The sequence below is a fragment of the Manis javanica genome, chromosome 5 (genome assembly GCF_040802235.1).
Source record: "Manis javanica isolate MJ-LG chromosome 5, MJ_LKY, whole genome shotgun sequence".
NCBI lineage: Eukaryota > Metazoa > Chordata > Mammalia > Pholidota > Manidae > Manis > Manis javanica.
This window is the reverse complement of record NC_133160.1, coordinates 48,425,411-48,442,362: the sequence shown is the minus strand read 5'-3', so window position 1 is coordinate 48,442,362 and position 16,952 is coordinate 48,425,411. Positions and strand designations below refer to the sequence as shown.

The 16,952-nt window shown below is 41.0% G+C and overlaps 1 protein-coding gene across 3 annotated transcripts in view; it reads left to right on the top strand.

Annotated features, from left to right (window-relative positions):
* Window positions 1-16,952, top strand: part of NAPB (NSF attachment protein beta) — an 87,171-nt gene extending 70,219 nt beyond the window's left edge. For 2 of the 3 annotated variants that reach the window (XM_037022441.2, XM_017660989.3), the window contains 6 exons: window positions 5,347-5,402; window positions 5,561-5,645; window positions 11,661-11,765; window positions 12,543-12,611; window positions 12,967-13,017; window positions 13,973-16,952. In XM_037022441.2, coding sequence (XP_036878336.1) covers window positions 5,347-5,402; window positions 5,561-5,645; window positions 11,661-11,765; window positions 12,543-12,611; window positions 12,967-13,017; window positions 13,973-14,083 — 477 coding nt within the window. In that variant the 3' untranslated portion in view covers window positions 14,084-16,952. The remainder of the gene's footprint in view (window positions 1-5,346; window positions 5,403-5,560; window positions 5,646-11,660; window positions 11,766-12,542; window positions 12,612-12,966; window positions 13,018-13,972) is intronic. The other variant, XM_037022442.2, reaches the window with a different exon arrangement.

Sequence of the window (16,952 nt, the reverse complement as noted above, 5' to 3'; positions counted from 1 at the left end):
CCTGTTGTCCTCAGCACTCCCAGGTCTCAGCATTTCTCACTGTCTTCTTGTCGCCTGCTTTCCCTGGGTCACTGCAGTGACCTCCAAACTAGTCTCCATGTTTCTCCTCCCACTGAGGCCCTTGGCACACAGGGCCCCATCACCCCCTTCCTTCTGATTCACTCTGTTCATCTCTCCTGTGCACTTGCTACTGAGAAATGAGCATGTTCACCAAGACCGCAGTGTACCCGTCAAAGGAATGTATGTAATACGGAAGTTGGCATACTGTTGCTGACAAGAGAGTTTTTCTCTTGATATAAAATGGTGATTTCATACATATCACACTCATTTTTGATGTTGTCAGTAAGAGAGTACCCCCTCCGCCCAGTGTAACAGCAGCTAGAATGGTCCTTGTCAGAGTAAATCAGATTGTGTTTCTCTGCTGCTTACTGCCTGGCATTGCCTTCCCTTAACTCAGAGGAATAGCCGGAGCCTTGTAGATCCCTGCCAGTGCCCCACCAATTGTTCCCTCATCCATGTGCCTCTTGGGGTTTTTCTTCTTACTCCCCACTTTCCCTCACTCTGCCCTCTGCTGGCCCACATGCATGTCAGATGAGCTCCTGCCTGACCTTTGCACCACTGTTTCCTCTGCCTGCAGAGCTCTTTGCTAGATGTCCACATGGGTAACAGCTCCTTATTCTTCAAATTTTTGCTCATTCATCTCCTTTTCCATGAGCCCTATGATGACTGCCTAGTAATTGGAACCTCATCCCCTCACTAGCACATACCCACATACTTTCCTCGACCTCAGCCTTTTTTTTTTTTTTTGGCAATACATGTGTCATGTTACATCCTGTGCTACAATGTGCTTGCTTATCATTCCTGTTATTCATCATGTCTCCCACTGCTAAAGTGGGTGCCCTCTGTCAGCAGGAGCTTAGCCTCCGGTTTACTGGTTTACCCCAAGAGCACAGAGCTGTGCTTAATCACACCTGCTGCAGCAGATGCATCCTTTCCTGGCTTGGGGGTGCCTCTTATGCTTAAGTTGTTCTGGTAGTGTTAACCTTCGCCCTCTGACTTCATGCTGACCATCACACCGTAGTGGTTATGCAGCATGGAAGTTCATGTAAGATGACTTGTTAGGTAGAATTCATAACTTGGCCGTTTTTGTCATAATATGCCTTGCTTTTTTAAGGACACCCTCTGACCTGGACTAAATCAGGGCCACAAGGTGCACTGGTACATGCATGTGCACCTTCTCTTTGAAAAGGTTGTCTGCAGGTCCTGGAGTAAGACAGGAGACCCAGACCTCAGCCCTTCTTTGTTCCCTGGCACAGGATTGATGGCAGAGCAGCAGAGATGGGTCTGGGTGGCTGGGATATTGTTTGGTCAGGGTGCCCTGGGTGGGCACAGTATCTTTAATGAGACCTTCGGGAAAAGCACACATTTGTGCAAAGAGCCTTGCCAGCTGCTTCATCAGCTTCTTGTCCGCGGTGGCCAGAAGAGCACTTGAGGCAGATGCTGCAGTGCTGTGTTGTCCGCTGCCAGGGCATGGTCTTGGACAACTGCTCCACCACATGGGTTGCCATAAAATTCAGGGTGGATAAAAGGATGCGTGGCCTGCTCTTGTTTTCCTCCTTAAAAAACTGGCAACTTCTGAGGCCATATGCCTAGTCTTCCTACCGCTCTGCAGGTTGGCCAGTAGGTGGCATGGTCTTTCATGGATACCCTGACTTCTTAAAGGTAATTTAAGAATCAGCACACACAGGGTTAGCTTGTTCCCTATATGTTTGGCCTCCTGTATTTAGAAACATCATTGCCTTTGCATCCCATGTTGGACTCACCAGATAGTGTTGGTGGTGCATTTAGCTCAAGTTCAAAAACCACTTATGACTAAGGTATCTTATGTGTCACTTATTACACATGAATGCTTCCCTGTTCATAGAAGAGCACTGGAGGTAGGAGACCGCAGTGCTGTGCCATCTCTGCAGCTTCATTCACAGGTATCTAGTGAACAGTGAAGTGTAAGGTTTCATAAGCTCACATTCCCTCTTTTACTTCATAAAGTAAAACACTGAACCAAACAATAAATAGTTCTCTTTCTGTGGTCTTTTATATGACACACAGGAACTTTGGCCCATTCCAACCCCTGTAGAACATGATTTAATACTGTTACAATGTAGGATAAGTGTCTGTGGCAGGTTCATGTTAGGTCCTCTCTGGAGGTATATGTTCTGGGAGAAGTGGTCTCGTCTCAGGCTGTTGAAGGCTGTTCCACCCACAGTTTTCCATTTGGGGTCTCCCTTTGCTCTGAGATGCTTCTACCTGCAGTCCTGGGGACCTTGGCTCATTCAGTAGCCATCCGTTCTCCGGCAGTGTGACGTTCACTGGGTTTCCCTGGAAGGACGACGGTGTGTGTTGGCATGCACTTAAGTAACAGGATCATCAGGTGGTGCTCATGTCTGAATTTATTGTTATGTGTGCTGTTGTTATTCATGGCTGTGATCTACAAGGGTGATATTTAGGATCACCCTTGAAATTGTAAGAAACAGCAGGCTGATGTCTAATGTAGAAGGGTCTACTTGTGCCTGGTCTTCACTATATGGTAAAATTCCAGACTAGGTGTGAACATGCCCAGCCTCTTTTTCCTGAAACTTACCCATTAAGCCACAACTAAATAAACTTTCCTTTCAACTACAGTCTCTGTCAATACTTGGGAAAACCATGAAATTTGATTATTGGTTTAGTTAGCATTACTAAAATTTTTTTACTCTGATACATCTAGCTGTAGTTTATAGTTTTAACATTTTGATGAGCCACTATCATTATTTTAATATTAGGTTAAACCAAATTGTCCACATTGGCCTTTTTTTTAAAACCTTCCAAACAGCAGCTATGTATGGTTCAAGTCAATGCTATTCGTGGAATTCTGGTGCTGTAAGAACTAGAAGAGAAGTAGCTGCACTCCCTCCCTAGGAAAAGGTCATGTAATCTGATGCTCTAGAAAGACCTGGTCCTGTTTCTCATACTTTACCCCACTTATGATGGGAAAGAGTGTTAAATACTTTAGAGAATGAGGACAGTTCAGAGAGGATTGTTTTTGGTTAATGAGAAATTCACTGAAAAACATCCGTTGTGGATATTCCAGATTGATGAAGATATTGGCAGTAATTCAATAGGGGATTATCATTTGAAATGAAGTTTCATTTATACTCTTAGCATCCATTTATTGAGCGCCTGCTGTGTACAGGCATTATGCTAAGCTCAGGGACATAATGGTATGCCAGACTGTGATGAGATTCTGCCCTCACAGTGCTTACATTTAGTGGGAGGGTATGTACTCACATCAGGTAATCCCACCATGTGTGCCACAGCTCCAGCAAGTGTTCCAAAGGGCAGGATTCCAGATGTGTTTTAAATATGCATTTGTAAAAAGGGCTATAGTGCATCTGTTCTTGATGGCTTTTTTTTAACTTAATATTTCATGAGGAACGTTACATATTGGTACTTCCTGTCATGATTCTTAATGTTGGCACAGTAGCCCATTATATTTAACCACTTAAATTGTTGCCCATTTTTCTCCTATTATAAATAACATTCAGAAAATTGGGGAACATACTAGGGTAGGCTAAATGGCTAACCAGATGGATCCAAAACATAATTATTTAAACACAGAAGTGTGTCTGTTTTTCACCAACTGCCAGTGGTGCTCTGTAGTCCAGACCTGCTTAATGGTGAGGCTGCCACGTTTGTGGGTGTGGGGGTGCTGAGGCTTCACAGGCCAGGTCTGTGCCTCCAGTCAGCTCCCAGTAGCCACAGCAAAGTGACTTTCTGGCACAATTCCCTGGCCTGATGTGTTTTGTTGTCTTCTGTCCCTGTGCCTCTCCCTTAAGTCAGTAGGGCTGCCTGGAAGCTGTTAAAGTGACATGCTGGGGTGGCAGACAGCCTCTGTCATCTGACATTTGCATCCTGCTAGCTCTCTCTCTCTTTGGGGCTGACTGAGAAAGCCTTGAAATTTAAGGCAGGGGTCTAACAACCCACCACCTGTTTATGTCTGCTTGTGTATAAAAGAATAGTTTATACTTTGTAATTCATTAGTGGGAAAAAGCATTTTATGACACATAAAAATTATAAGAAATTGAAATTTCATTGTCCTTAGATAAAGCTTAATGGAACATAGCCATACTCATGTATGTATCATCTTGGCCAAGTTTGTGCTACCACAGGAGAGCTAAGTAGTTGCAACAGATTGTATGGCTCACAAAGACTAAAATATTCATTATTGGCCTGTTAAAGAAAAGTTGGCTGGACCCCTAGATTAAAACATTGTTTAGACTTACCTCTTGCCATTTGGGGTATATAGAAACATTGGCTTTTCCGATCTTACAAGGCCCTATTACTACCGTTCTTTGTGGATTTCCCTCATAATTGCCTGCAACCCAACTACTTCTGCCCAGAGTTCTGTCTCTTGTAAAACCTTGCTGAAAATAGCAGTGTGCACTTCATCTCTCTCTCTCTCTCTCTCTCTCTCTCTCTCTCTCTCTCTCTCTCTCTCTCTCTCTCTCTCTTTCCATAGAGCTTCCTCCCCAAGTTTCCAGCTCCAGTGGGCTTGTTCTGCCTTCTGAATTGCCACATCCTTGATTTCACTAAATCTTGTCCCTGCATGACAAGGGCTTTCCAGCCCAGCCTGTTTCCTTTCCACTTGAATGTGAATTGCACACCGCATGTTCAGATGGAAGGCAACACCCTTGTGCTAGTATTAATGAGAGGAGTCTGTGCTACTGTAGCAAGCCATAGAGCTAAAATGTACTAGGACTGCATGTGTCTCTAACAGTCCGGCATAGCTGTTCTGGGCTTGGTGAGGTGGGGACACAGGTTGAGGTACATTCTGCCTTCTGTAGTTATTTAGCAACTAGGCTGACAGAAGTTATGCCAACAGTTTGTGACTTCCAGTGTTAATCTGGACTTGGTCCTTGCCATTCTAGCTCATGGGAAGGGGAAAAGGCCAGGAGAAGAATGCAGAGTCAGAGTACAGCCAAGCCTGGAAGTCACCCCAGCATGCTGTTTACAGTCCATTGGGAAGAGTGGGTCACATGGCTGCCCTGAACTGCACTGGGGGATGGTGTGGCTGGGGATCTGCCTTGCAGGAAACAGCAGGAGAGATTTTGATGGATGACGAGCATTCTGCCTCAGGCTTCTGGAGGTGCAAGCTTTTTTGTATTCCCTAAATAAAGTATGCCAAGTTGTGAAAGGTTGACTGTTGGACCTGTTCACAGGTTTAATTATGGAAAAATATCTATGCAAATGTAGTTCTGAAGTGCAACTCTTCAAATGAGTGGTTTGAATAAAGTACATGTGTGTTTTCAGGCCATCGCACATTATGAGCAGTCGGCTGATTATTACAAAGGAGAGGAATCCAACAGGCAAGTATTATTTTTCTTACTATCATGAAATAGGTTAGTTATGTGTGATAAGCACACCTTCGCCTACATTAGCATATGGGGCTGCACCCAGTGAAAGTGTACTGGGACACGCTTTTATTTTTCTGTCAAACTGTTGCTTATTCTCTTCTTGGTTTCAGTTCAGCTAACAAGTGTCTGCTGAAAGTGGCAGCATATGCTGCCCAGCTTGAGCAGTACCAGAAAGCCATCGAGATCTACGAGCAGGTGAGGTCACTGCTGTCTGTTCAGTTTTCAGGAGAAGTCTTTCTGAGTCTTTTTTCCAATTAAACTTTCATTTTGCTCTTTATTGAGATACAATCCACACATCATATAATTCCATCCCCTTACAGAGTACAGGTCAGTGGGTTTCAGTGTACTCACAGAGCTGCATAGCCATCACCACTACCTGCATGCAAACAGTTCATCACCTTACAGAGCAGTTCTCTCCCCAGACTCTGGAAACCACTATCTCCTCTGTCTCAGTGGATTTGCTTATTCTAGGCCATTTGTGAAATCATATAATATGTGACCTTTTGTGACTGGCTTCTTGCACTTAGCATAATTTTTCAAGGTTCATATATGTTTAGTGTGTTATTGATATTTCATTCCTTTTCATAGCTCAGTAATAGTACACCCTTTGTTTAGTCATGTATCTAATGGATGTTTGGATTGTTTTCACTTTGGGCCTATTATGAATAATGCTGCTGTGAACATCTATGTTCATGTCTTTGTGGGGATATGTTTGTAGTTCTTTTGGTTATTTACATAGGATTGGGATTGCTGGGTCATGTGGCAAGGCCATTTTTAACTTTTTGAGGAATTGTCAGACTCTTTCACACTGGCTACACCATTTTACTTTCCCACCAGCAAAGCACAAGGGTTCTAGTTTCTCCATGTCCTCACCAATATTTGTTGTTCTCTGTTTCTTTTTTATAATGGCTGCTCTAATGAGTATAAAGTATATCTTACTGTGTTACTGATTTCCATCTCCTTAATAATTAATGTGTTGAGCATGTTTTCATGTGCTTATTGGTTAGTTTTGTGTCTTTGGAGAAACACCTGTTCTGGGCCCCTTGCCCATTCTTGGGCTTGTATTTTGGTGTTGAGTTTTATAAATTCTTATATATTCTGGATATTAATCCCTTATCAGAGACACATTTTACAAATATTTCCCATTCTGTTGGTTGCCTTTTTACTGTTATTAGTGTCCTTTGATGTGTAGAGTTTTAAATTTTGATGGAGTCCAATTTATCAATTTTTTCCTTTGTTGACTATATGTTTCATGTCATATCTAAAAATTCATTGCCCAAACCCATGGTAATGAAAGTTTTTCCACTATGTTTTGTCCTAAGAGTTTTATAATTTTAGCTTCTAGAATAAAGTACTTGATCCATTTTGAGTTACTTTTCTGAATATGGTGTGAGGTAAGGGTCTGGCTTCACTCCTTCGCATGTAGGTATCCATTTTCCCAGCACCATTTGTTGAATACACTGTCCTTTTGTCATTGAATGGTCTTGGCACCCATGTTGAAAATTACTTGCCCAATATGCAAGGTTTATTTCTGGGCTTGATTCCATTGGTCTGTGCCAGCACCACACTGTTTTGATCACTCAAGCTTTGTGGTTAAGGTTTGAAATCCTGCAGCGTGAGTGCTCCAACTTTGTTGGTCTTGTCAAGATTGTTTTGGCTATTTGGGGTCCCTTGCATTTCCTTATGAATTTAGGATTAGTTTGTCAGTCTCTGCGACGAAGCCCACATTGAATCTGTAAACCAGTATGGAAAGTATTGCCATTTTAGCAACATCAAGTCTTAAAATCTATGGACACAGGGTGCCTTTGCATTTATTTAGATCATCTTTAGTTTTGTTAACAAAGTTTGGAGTTTTTAGTGTGCAAGCCTTGCACTTCTTTGGTTGCATATACTCAAGTATTTTACTCTTTTTGATTCTATTGTAAATGAAACTGTTTTTTCAATTTACTTCTCAGATTGTTAATTGCTAGTTTTCCATACTGTACCCTTGCTGAACTTGCTTATTAGCTCTAATGGTTTTTCTTTTCTTTTCTTCTTCTTTTTTTTTTGATAGGGTTTTCTTTATACAGAATCATGTCATCTGCCAGTAATGATAGTTTTACTTCACCAGTCTGGAGCATTTTAGTCAGGGCTCCTTTAAAATTTCTGTTCAATAATTCTAACATTCCTTCCATCTCAGAGCTGTCCTTTTTTTTTAATTTTTATTAATTTTATTTTGGTATCATTAATCTATATTACATGAAGGACATTATGTTTACTAGGTCCCCCCCTTCACCAAGTCCCCCCTACATACCCATTCACAGTCATTGTCCCTCAATATAGGAAGATGCTGTAAAATCACTACTTGTCTACTCTGTGTTGCACAGCCCTCCCCGTGCCCCCCCCCATATTATACATGTTAATTGTAATGCCCCCTTTCTCTTTTCCTGCCCTTATCCCTCCATTCCCACCTGTCTTCCCCAGTCCCTTTCCCTTTAGTAACTGTTAGTCCATTCTTGGGTTCTGTGCTTCTGCTGCTGCTTTGTTCCTTCAGTTTTCTTTTGTTCTTATACTCCACATATGAGTGAAATCATTTGGTACTTGTCTTTCTCCGCCTGGCTTATTTCACTGAGCATAATACCCTCTAGCTCCATTCATGTTGCAAATGGTAGGATCTGTTTTTTTATTATAGCTGAGTAATAGTCCATTGTGTATATGTACCACATCTTCTTTATCCATTCATCTACTGATGGACATTTAGGTTGCTTCCATATCTTGGCTATTGTAAATAGTGCAGCGATAAACATAAGGGTGCATCTCTCTTTTTCAAACTGGAGTGCTGCATTCTTAGGGTAAATTGCTAGAAGTGGAATTCCTGGGTCAAATGGTATTTCTATTTTGAGCATTTTGAGGAACCTCCATACTGCTTTCCACAATGGTTGAACTAATTTACATTCCCACCAGCAGTGTAGGAGGGTTCCCCTTTCTCCACAACCTCACCAACATTTGTTGTTGTTTGTCTTTTGGATGGTAGCCATCCTTACTGGTGTGAGATGATATCTCATTGTGGTTTTAATTTGCATTTCTCTGATGACAAGCGATGTGGAGCATCATTTCATGTGTCTGTTGGTCATCTGAATTTCTTCTTTAGAGAACTGTCTATTCAGCTCCTCTGCCCATTTTTTAATTGGATTATTTGCTTTTTGTTTGTTGAGGTGTGTGAGCTCTTTATATATTTTGGATGTCAATCCTTTATCGGATCTGTCATTTATGAATATATTCTCCCATACTGTAGGATACCTTTTTGTTCTATTGATGGTGTCCTTTGCTATACAGAAGCTTTTCAGCTTGATATAGACCCATTTGTCCATTTTTGCATTTGTTTCCCTTGCCCGGGGAGATATGTTCAAAAAGAAGTCACTCATGTTTATGTCCAAGAGATTTTTGCCTATGTTTTTTTCTAAGAGTGTTATGGTTTCATGACTTACATTCAAGTCTTTGATCCATTTCGAATTCACTTTTGTGTATGGGGTTAGACAGTAATCCAGTTTCATTCTCTTACATGTAGCTGTCCAGTTTTGCCAGCACCATCTGTTGAAGAGACTGTCATTTCCCCATTGTATGTCCATGGCCCCTTTATCGAATATTAGTTGACCATATATGTTTGGGTTAATGTTTGGAGTCTCTATTCTGTTCCACTGGTCTGTGGCTCTGTTCTTGTGCCAGTACCAAACTGTCTTGATTACTGTGGCTTTGTAGTAGAGCTTGAAGTTGGGGAGTGAGATCCCCCCACTTTATTCTTCCTTCTCAGGATTGCTTTGGCTATTCGGGGTCTTTGGTGTTTCCATATGAATTTTTGAACTATTTGTTCCAGTTCATTGAAGAAAGCTGTTGGTAATTTGATAGGGATTGCATCGACTCTGTATATTGCTTTGGGCAGGATGGCCATTTTGACGATATTAATTCTTCCTAGCCAAGAGCATGGGATGAGTTTCCATTTGTTAGTGACCTTTTTAATTTCTCTTAAGAGTGTCTTATAGTTTTCAGAGTATATGTCTCTCACTTCCTTGGTTAGGTTTATTCCTAGGTATTTTATTCTTTTTGATGCCATTGTGAATGGAATTGTTTTCCTGATTTCTCTCTCTATTGGTTCACTCTTAGTGTATAGGAAAGCCACAGATTTCTGTGTGTTAATTTTGTAGCCTGCAACTTTGCTGAATTCTGATATTAGCTCTAGTAGTTTCGCAGGGGAGTCTTTAGGGTTTTTTATGTACAATATCATGTCATCTGCAAATAGTGACAGTTTAACTTCTTTACCAATTTGGATTCCTTCTATTTCTTTGTTTTGTCTAATTGCTGTGGCTAGGACCTCTAGTACTATGTTGAATAACAGTGGGGATAGTGGGCATCCCTGTCTTGTTCCTGATCTCAGAGGAAAAGCTTTCAGCTTCTCGCTGTTAAGTATGATGTTGGCTGTGGGTTTATCATATATGGCCTTTATTATGTTGAGGTACTTGCCCTCTATACCCATTTTGTTGAGAGTTTTTATCATGAATGGATGTTGAATTTTGTCAAATGCTTTTTCAGCATCTATGGAGATGATCATGTGGTTTTTGTCTTTCTTTTTGTTGATGTGGTGGATGATGTTGATGGATTTTCAAATGTTGTACCATCCTTGCATCGCTGGGATGAATCCCAGTTGGTCATGGTGTACGATCCTTTTGATGTATTTTTGAATTCGGTTTGCTAATATTTTGTTGAGTATTTTTGCATGTACATTCATCAGGGATATTGGTCTGTAGTTTTCTTTTTTGGTGGGGTCTTTGCCTGGTTTTGGTATTAGGGTGATGTTGTCTTCATAGAATGAGTTTGGGAGTATTCCCTCCTCTTCTATTTTTTGGAAAACTTTAAGGAGAATGGGTGTTATGTCTTCTCTGTATGTCTAATAAAATTCCGAGGTAAATCCATCTGGCCCAGGGGTTTTGTTCTTTGGTAGTTTTTTGATTACCGCTTCAATTTCTTTGCTGATAATTGGTCTGTTTATATTTTCTGTTTCTTTCTGGGTCAGTCTTGGAAGGTTGTATTTTTCAAGGAAGTTGTCCATTTCTCCTAGGTTTCCCAGCTTGTTAGCATATAGGTTTTCATAGTACTCTCTAATAATTCTTTGTATTTCTGTGGGGTCCGTCGTGATTTTTCCTTTCTCGTTTGTGATTCAGAGCTGTCCTTTTTTAGTTGTCTTTTTCCATTCAGCTTGAGATTTTCCCTTGTTTGGTAATACAAATGAGTTTCGATTGAAACCTGGACATTTTCCAATAAGACTAGATCTTACTTAAACTCTCTTTCGCCTACTTTTCCATGACACTGCTCTGGCGGAGGGAGAGGGCATGTCACTCCATCACTGACAGCTGTAGGTTGAAGGTCAGGCTCCTCGCCACTAGGCCTCCTCTGAAACCACGCCCACTGGGACATGAGGGGTGCCTCACTGCTGCCGGGTCTGCACCATCTCTGCAGCAGGGGCAGAGGGGGGCCCTTGCCAGCTGGCAGGGTTGAAGGCTTGTCTCCCTTCTCAGCCTCTGAAGCCACTTTGCAGAGGTGTTGGGGTCTTCTTGCACCTTCAGAGGACAGATGTTGTGGCTCCCTTTGCTGCTCTGAGTACAGGTGGGGCTGCAGGTTTTCTGCAGTGTTTGGCTGGGGTAGAGTAGTAATTATCTAAGAGTTTCTAGGCTTCCCCTTTCCTGGGCTAGAAAGAGCAGACTTTTGTCTATTCTCTTTTTTACTTTTTGCTGTACCCCCTGGCATTTATGGGTTGGTGACTTCTTCTTTTCCAAGTCAGGGTGTATAAAAGATAAAGTAAACCCAGGGAGCTCACTGCCCTACTTTTCCTGTGTCTTGGGGTTCCCAGCTGGTCTGCTCTCCTCTTTCCATTTCTCAGTCTTATGTTTCTTTCATGTGTAGGAACTGGGTCTTTTAGTTGTACTTAGCAGGAAGGATAGGGGAAAGTGTGTCTATTCCATCTCTCTGGAAATGGAGATCTTCTGAATCATTTTTAACAGGTCAGAACGTTGTTATTGTTTCTTGCCTAGTAAGATTTTCTGTTATGTGATACTGGGTTAAAAGAATATATTTCATAGCTGAACTAATGTAAGATACAGAACTATTTTCTAAAGAATCACTTTGCCTAATATAAGAAGACAAACTTTTTAAATCTAACTGCTTGCTCTCTCTGCCTAGGTTGGGGCAAACACCATGGATAACCCTCTGTTGAAGTACAGTGCAAAAGATTACTTCTTTAAAGCAGCTCTCTGTCACTTCATAGTAGATGAATTGAATGCCAAGGTAAAGAGTCCTTCAGTGCTAGTTCTTTGATGTACTTCATCTGTAAGAACAGCCCTCTGGTACTCTGTCATTCTTGATACCACGTTGGTGATACTTGATAGTAGCAAGACTAAACCAGGTACATTACAAATTGTGCCAGTAGTAATGCTGTGATACGGGCCCAGCTATGATCGTGTATCAGTTGCAGAAGCTGTCCTCTTAAAGTTCCCTGGCATCCATGTTCCCTTTGGTAGTTCTGCTTTAAAGAAATTAAGGAGTTGAGAGGGAGATGGTGCAGGTAGAATAACATCCTTTTTGTTAAACTTAGGAATGGGTTTCGAATGAGGGTTGGGGAGAAAGTGGAAAGCAACGTGAAAGGTGAGAGATGAGAGGCAGAGATTGGGCAGCCAGTGTCTGGACTTGGGAGAACAGAAAGAGAGATTCCCCCAACCTTGGTGGGCTGGCTGTTTTACTTGGAATCTGAACAGTGTTAAGAAAGAACTTCTCTCTTCAGTGCATGGAAACACACCTGGTATGTGAGTTTTTAAGAATTAGTTTGGTTCACATTGTCTTTGCAGCAACCTAATTCAGAAAAATTGGTTTAGAAATTTATTCCTAAGATCAAAAATTCAAAATAAATCAGGTTCCAGAGTTGATTTTGCTATTGAGTTTAACAGCATACCTCTTACACACTTGCATAGGATGTCAGTAAATCTTACTGAAATTAATAGAAAGCTTCAAAGCTTTGTTTCCTGATTCATTGAATCAGACATTAATCAAGTGGTTTTTCTCTCTTAGCTTGCTCTTGAGAAATACGAGGAAATGTTTCCAGCATTTACTGATTCAAGAGAATGTAAATTATTGAAAGTAAGTAGTAGACTTAGAAGAAAAAAGCCTTTGCTTTCAGGTGGGACTAGGTGTAAAGTGAAGGTTTAATTCTCTGAAGTCTGTTAATTAAGGAGCCTTGGTACTTTGCTGCTTTTGTATAATAAGCCACAGATGCCATAAGAGTTGGGGACATAAGCATCGTGTTCTGAAACAGGCAATTCAGAAGCATTAGCACAATAATTGGGTCTCAGACTTGGGATAACTGCTGACCGGTATTTGAGTATTTCCTCACTTTTGTCCTGTATTTGGCAACATGATGTTACACTAAGGCTATTTCTGTATTTAAAATACCTGTTCATAGATTTCAGTAATTTTTCCATATTTATGCTACCAGAAACTTCTAGAAGCCCATGAGGAACAGAACAGTGAAGCGTACACCGAAGCGGTAGGTTATCTTTGGAATACACACATCCTTTGAAGGTTTAAGTTTTAGACACTTCTTGTCTTTTTCATTGTATAAATGCTGAACATTTTTTTTTTAACATTATTCCAGTAAATTCAAGTTATATTTCCCAAGGTCAGACATTTGTTCTGTTAGCCATGCTGAATTTAGCTGTGAGGCAAATTCAAGAGAAAACAACACATAATATTATAATTGGCTTTCGAACGTTTTTTTGAAAATCTGTCCATAAATGTAAAGTCGAGTCCCTTAATATAATTTAAAATATAAAAACAAAGCAGTGAGGGTTTGCTATAGTCTGACATACAATAAATGGAGGATTATTCCTTTACACTCATTAGTTTTCTGTTTTCCCATCTTTTGACATCTTTTGTTCAGAATCAGGCAAATTTCTCAGTATCCTCCATTAATTTATTCATCATGGCTTTGAAGCAATGGAGGAAAGGAATGTTTTCTCAATTAACTTTTGCTACCAAGCCATTTGCATCCTATCAAAATTTCATTTTTTGGTAATGCATTGAAATGAGTTAAAGGAATTCTGCTTCCATGCATCCTGTCTGTGCTGGTGCATTTGTTAACGGTCTGTGAATATTGGAGCAGTATTACTTTTCCATGTGCTTTCCTTATTCTTACACAGGGTCTAACTTCCTTTGTCACGTTAAATGTGCTCCTCTTCCATTATAAAGGCTCTTGTGAATTTTTGCTATCACACAGAGCAATATGAAAAGTACAAGAACTTGTCACTAACTCCATTGAATAGTCACAGGATAATGAAAACATAAACAGTTCTTAATGGAGAAACTTACAAACTGGAATGTATTATTTTAAATAGAGAAAGTTGGCAGATTATCACGATAAGTGTTTAAACAGTGTGGGACACTGTTTTATATTTTTATTTTATCTCCATGGAATAATTCGTGTTCCTCTTCCCTTAAACTAGGTGAAGGAATTTGACTCAATATCTCGCTTGGATCAGTGGCTTACTACCATGTTGCTTCGTATCAAAAAGTCCATCCAAGGGGATGGTGAAGGAGATGGAGACCTAAAGTGAAATGATTATGTCTTTGTGGCATGCAGCTAACTCCTCTTTAGTTCCATGTTAGGGCCAAGTGATCTTCCTGGGATGCCCACTTAATGGCTGTTGTTGCACATGAGCCAAGCAGTGTGTTTTTGAAGCTCGCTGTGTTTGTGTCCCTGTGAGGCAGATGAGTAGGAAGCCCCTGTGTTTGTTGTGGGTGTGATAGGGTTATTTCATGCTTGTCAGTGTCCTCAGTGTTTCCTGAGAACTACTTCAGAATTTTAGTCCTGTTGCTTTGATATTTGCAGAGCCCATGTTTAATTTTGTCCCATATTTTTATGTCTGTTTTCTTGGACTGGCATACAATCCTAGTTATTCTAATAGATGCTTTGCATACTTTCTGCAAACCTGCATCTGGATGTTTCCGCTGAATGTATGACTTTAGGATGATTGTTAGGAATAAGTTTATGACTTTGCTTATTAGAAATTGTTTATTTTTTTGTTATCTTGTGGTTCCTTTGATGGTGCTGTAGTTAGCTTGCTTCTTACATTGTTGTGTATGACAGTGTGTGTGCAACCGTGCCAAACCAGCAGAGTGAGAGGAGGTGGCTGGCTCAGGTGTGGTGGATGTCCAGGTGGGTCTGACTGCTCTGTGCTCACACACACACACAAAGATCTGTAAGCAATGGAATGTTTCCTGTTGTGGAAAGAGTTCCCACTTTTAGTTGAGTGGATTTCCTTAATTCACAAATTCCTTTATATTCACATAAAGGTGTTTTAAGTGGGACATCCCTTTTCTTTACTCCCATGTGTGTACGGTTTCCCTGTGCACGACCGTCACGGCAATCCTCTTCAGGCCAGGACATTATCTAAGTTGAAGCTCGAGAAAGGGTATCATTAATTTTATCTGCTTACTTATGTGATGGGTTAGGTAGGATAATATAATGCAGAGGTTCAGTGTATGTCCAGTTGGGGAAGAGGCCCAACTAGCTTCTGAGGGGACGTGCTACTCTTCTGAGCTGAAGTAATTGTTTAGCTTGTGTGTTTGAATTCCATCCTGTTATTTTATATAATATGTACTCTATTGATTTATGAACTTGATCCTTACCCATCATGTTACATGCTGACATTGTACTTTAGGTACAGTCTTGTTTCCTGAATCTCCTTTGTGCATATTTTTAGGCTCAAATGATTTAATGTGCATTTGTTGCCAGACACGGTCTGTGAGTCTTTTCTCAGTTGTGCTGCTGTCAACAGCAGATAATGAAATTCCCATGTTATGCCTGGCAGTGACTGGTATTTGAATTGTGTTTAAGCCTTGGATGTCCCTTGGCTGGGATTTTGTTGGACAGAAGCAGAGTGGGGGTGCCCAAGGGCTGAGTGAGGGGGAATGTCTGGAGTTGATGGTAGGTCAGAGTCAGTCTGGAGTGGAAGAGAAAGAGGGAAGGAAGCAGGGAAGAGCCAGCTGAGGCCCAGCTTGAGGCTGTCCTTGGGTGGCTGTGAGGATTACCTGGCTGGAGCTGTCGGGTCACCTGTGCAAGCTGGATCTATTGAGAGAAGGGTTCGCTGAAGACGGGGGAATGGACCAGGAGATGGGGACACTCTGGCCTGGCCTTGTGCCCTGAATCTGTGAGGGTCTTCCTTCCTTCCTTTGAAAGTCTGGGCAAAAGAAAGCTGGGACAGTTTGGAACAGAGCCCCTTGATATTTACTTCCTTTTGAAACCTCATGAAAACATGGCTAGAGAGGAGTAGGCTCTTGTCGCTATACCTAGACTAGTCAGAGCCAGCCCACAGCACTTATGTGCAGATGCAGCGCCGGGCATGCTTTAGAGCCTGTGGCCGCTGGCACGAGTCTGTCCATCTGAGCACGCTGGGATCCTAGCCAGACGGTGGGCTTTTTCATCAGTAGCCGAGAAAGTTTGTTTTGACTGGGTAAATATACCTTCTGGTCAGACCAATTAAAGTAAAAACCAAATGATTTCTTTTAAGACAATTCTAGTTGGCTTTCATCATGATCTCCTAACAAGGCCTTGTCTGAGGAAGGGATATATTTTTAATTGTCTTGGTAACATTGTGTAATGTCAGAGCTACTTGTTTCTATTGAAGTAAACACAGGGATTAGGGTCTGAGTTAAGAATTTTGTTTTTTAATAGTTGACATAAAAACAGTAAAAAATAATTTTAACAGCTAAAATAGACCTGCTGGAAGATGAAAGGAAAACAAGAGGAAAAAAGTTCCATCAGCAGTATCCAAACTTCCTTTCTTGAAATGTCCCATTTGTTCAGGGCAATACCATGACTCTGAGACCCAAGTTAGGTTTTCAGGAAAGGGTGTTACTTATGAACAAAATATAATAACTATTTCCGTTGGTGGTTCTTGTATTTTAGCAGATTTGGAGGTACTTCATAGTCAAAGTCAGTAAAAATTTCTTACAGGTAAACTTTGTTTTCTGTGGCAATGTTTTTATAGCTCGTGGAGTTTCTTTTTTATTTGGAAACAGTATTTCTGCATAGTTGTGACCATGTGTGATGGCATTACTATAACCATAGTGTGCATAAATTTGTTTTCTCTGATACTGTGCATTTAAAAGGTTCAAATGCAAACTGCTGTGGCTTTCTGTGGAGCATCTGGCCACACAGCATGCCACCTGTGGCCTGTCTACCTGTGGTGTGAGCTGCCATGGAGCAGGTTCCTGCCTGTCTGTCATTGTGGTCTTCTCCATCATGCTCTTGCATGGGAGGTCATGTTATGAAAACTAACAATGTGATGATAAATCTACCTTAGGAGAAAGAGTGTGTATGTTTTATGTGAACCTGTAATTAAATAGAAAATTATGAGTAATATTTTGATGGGTCTTTCCTGGCTAAATTTAATTCCTAAATAAAACCTACACAGATCAAGA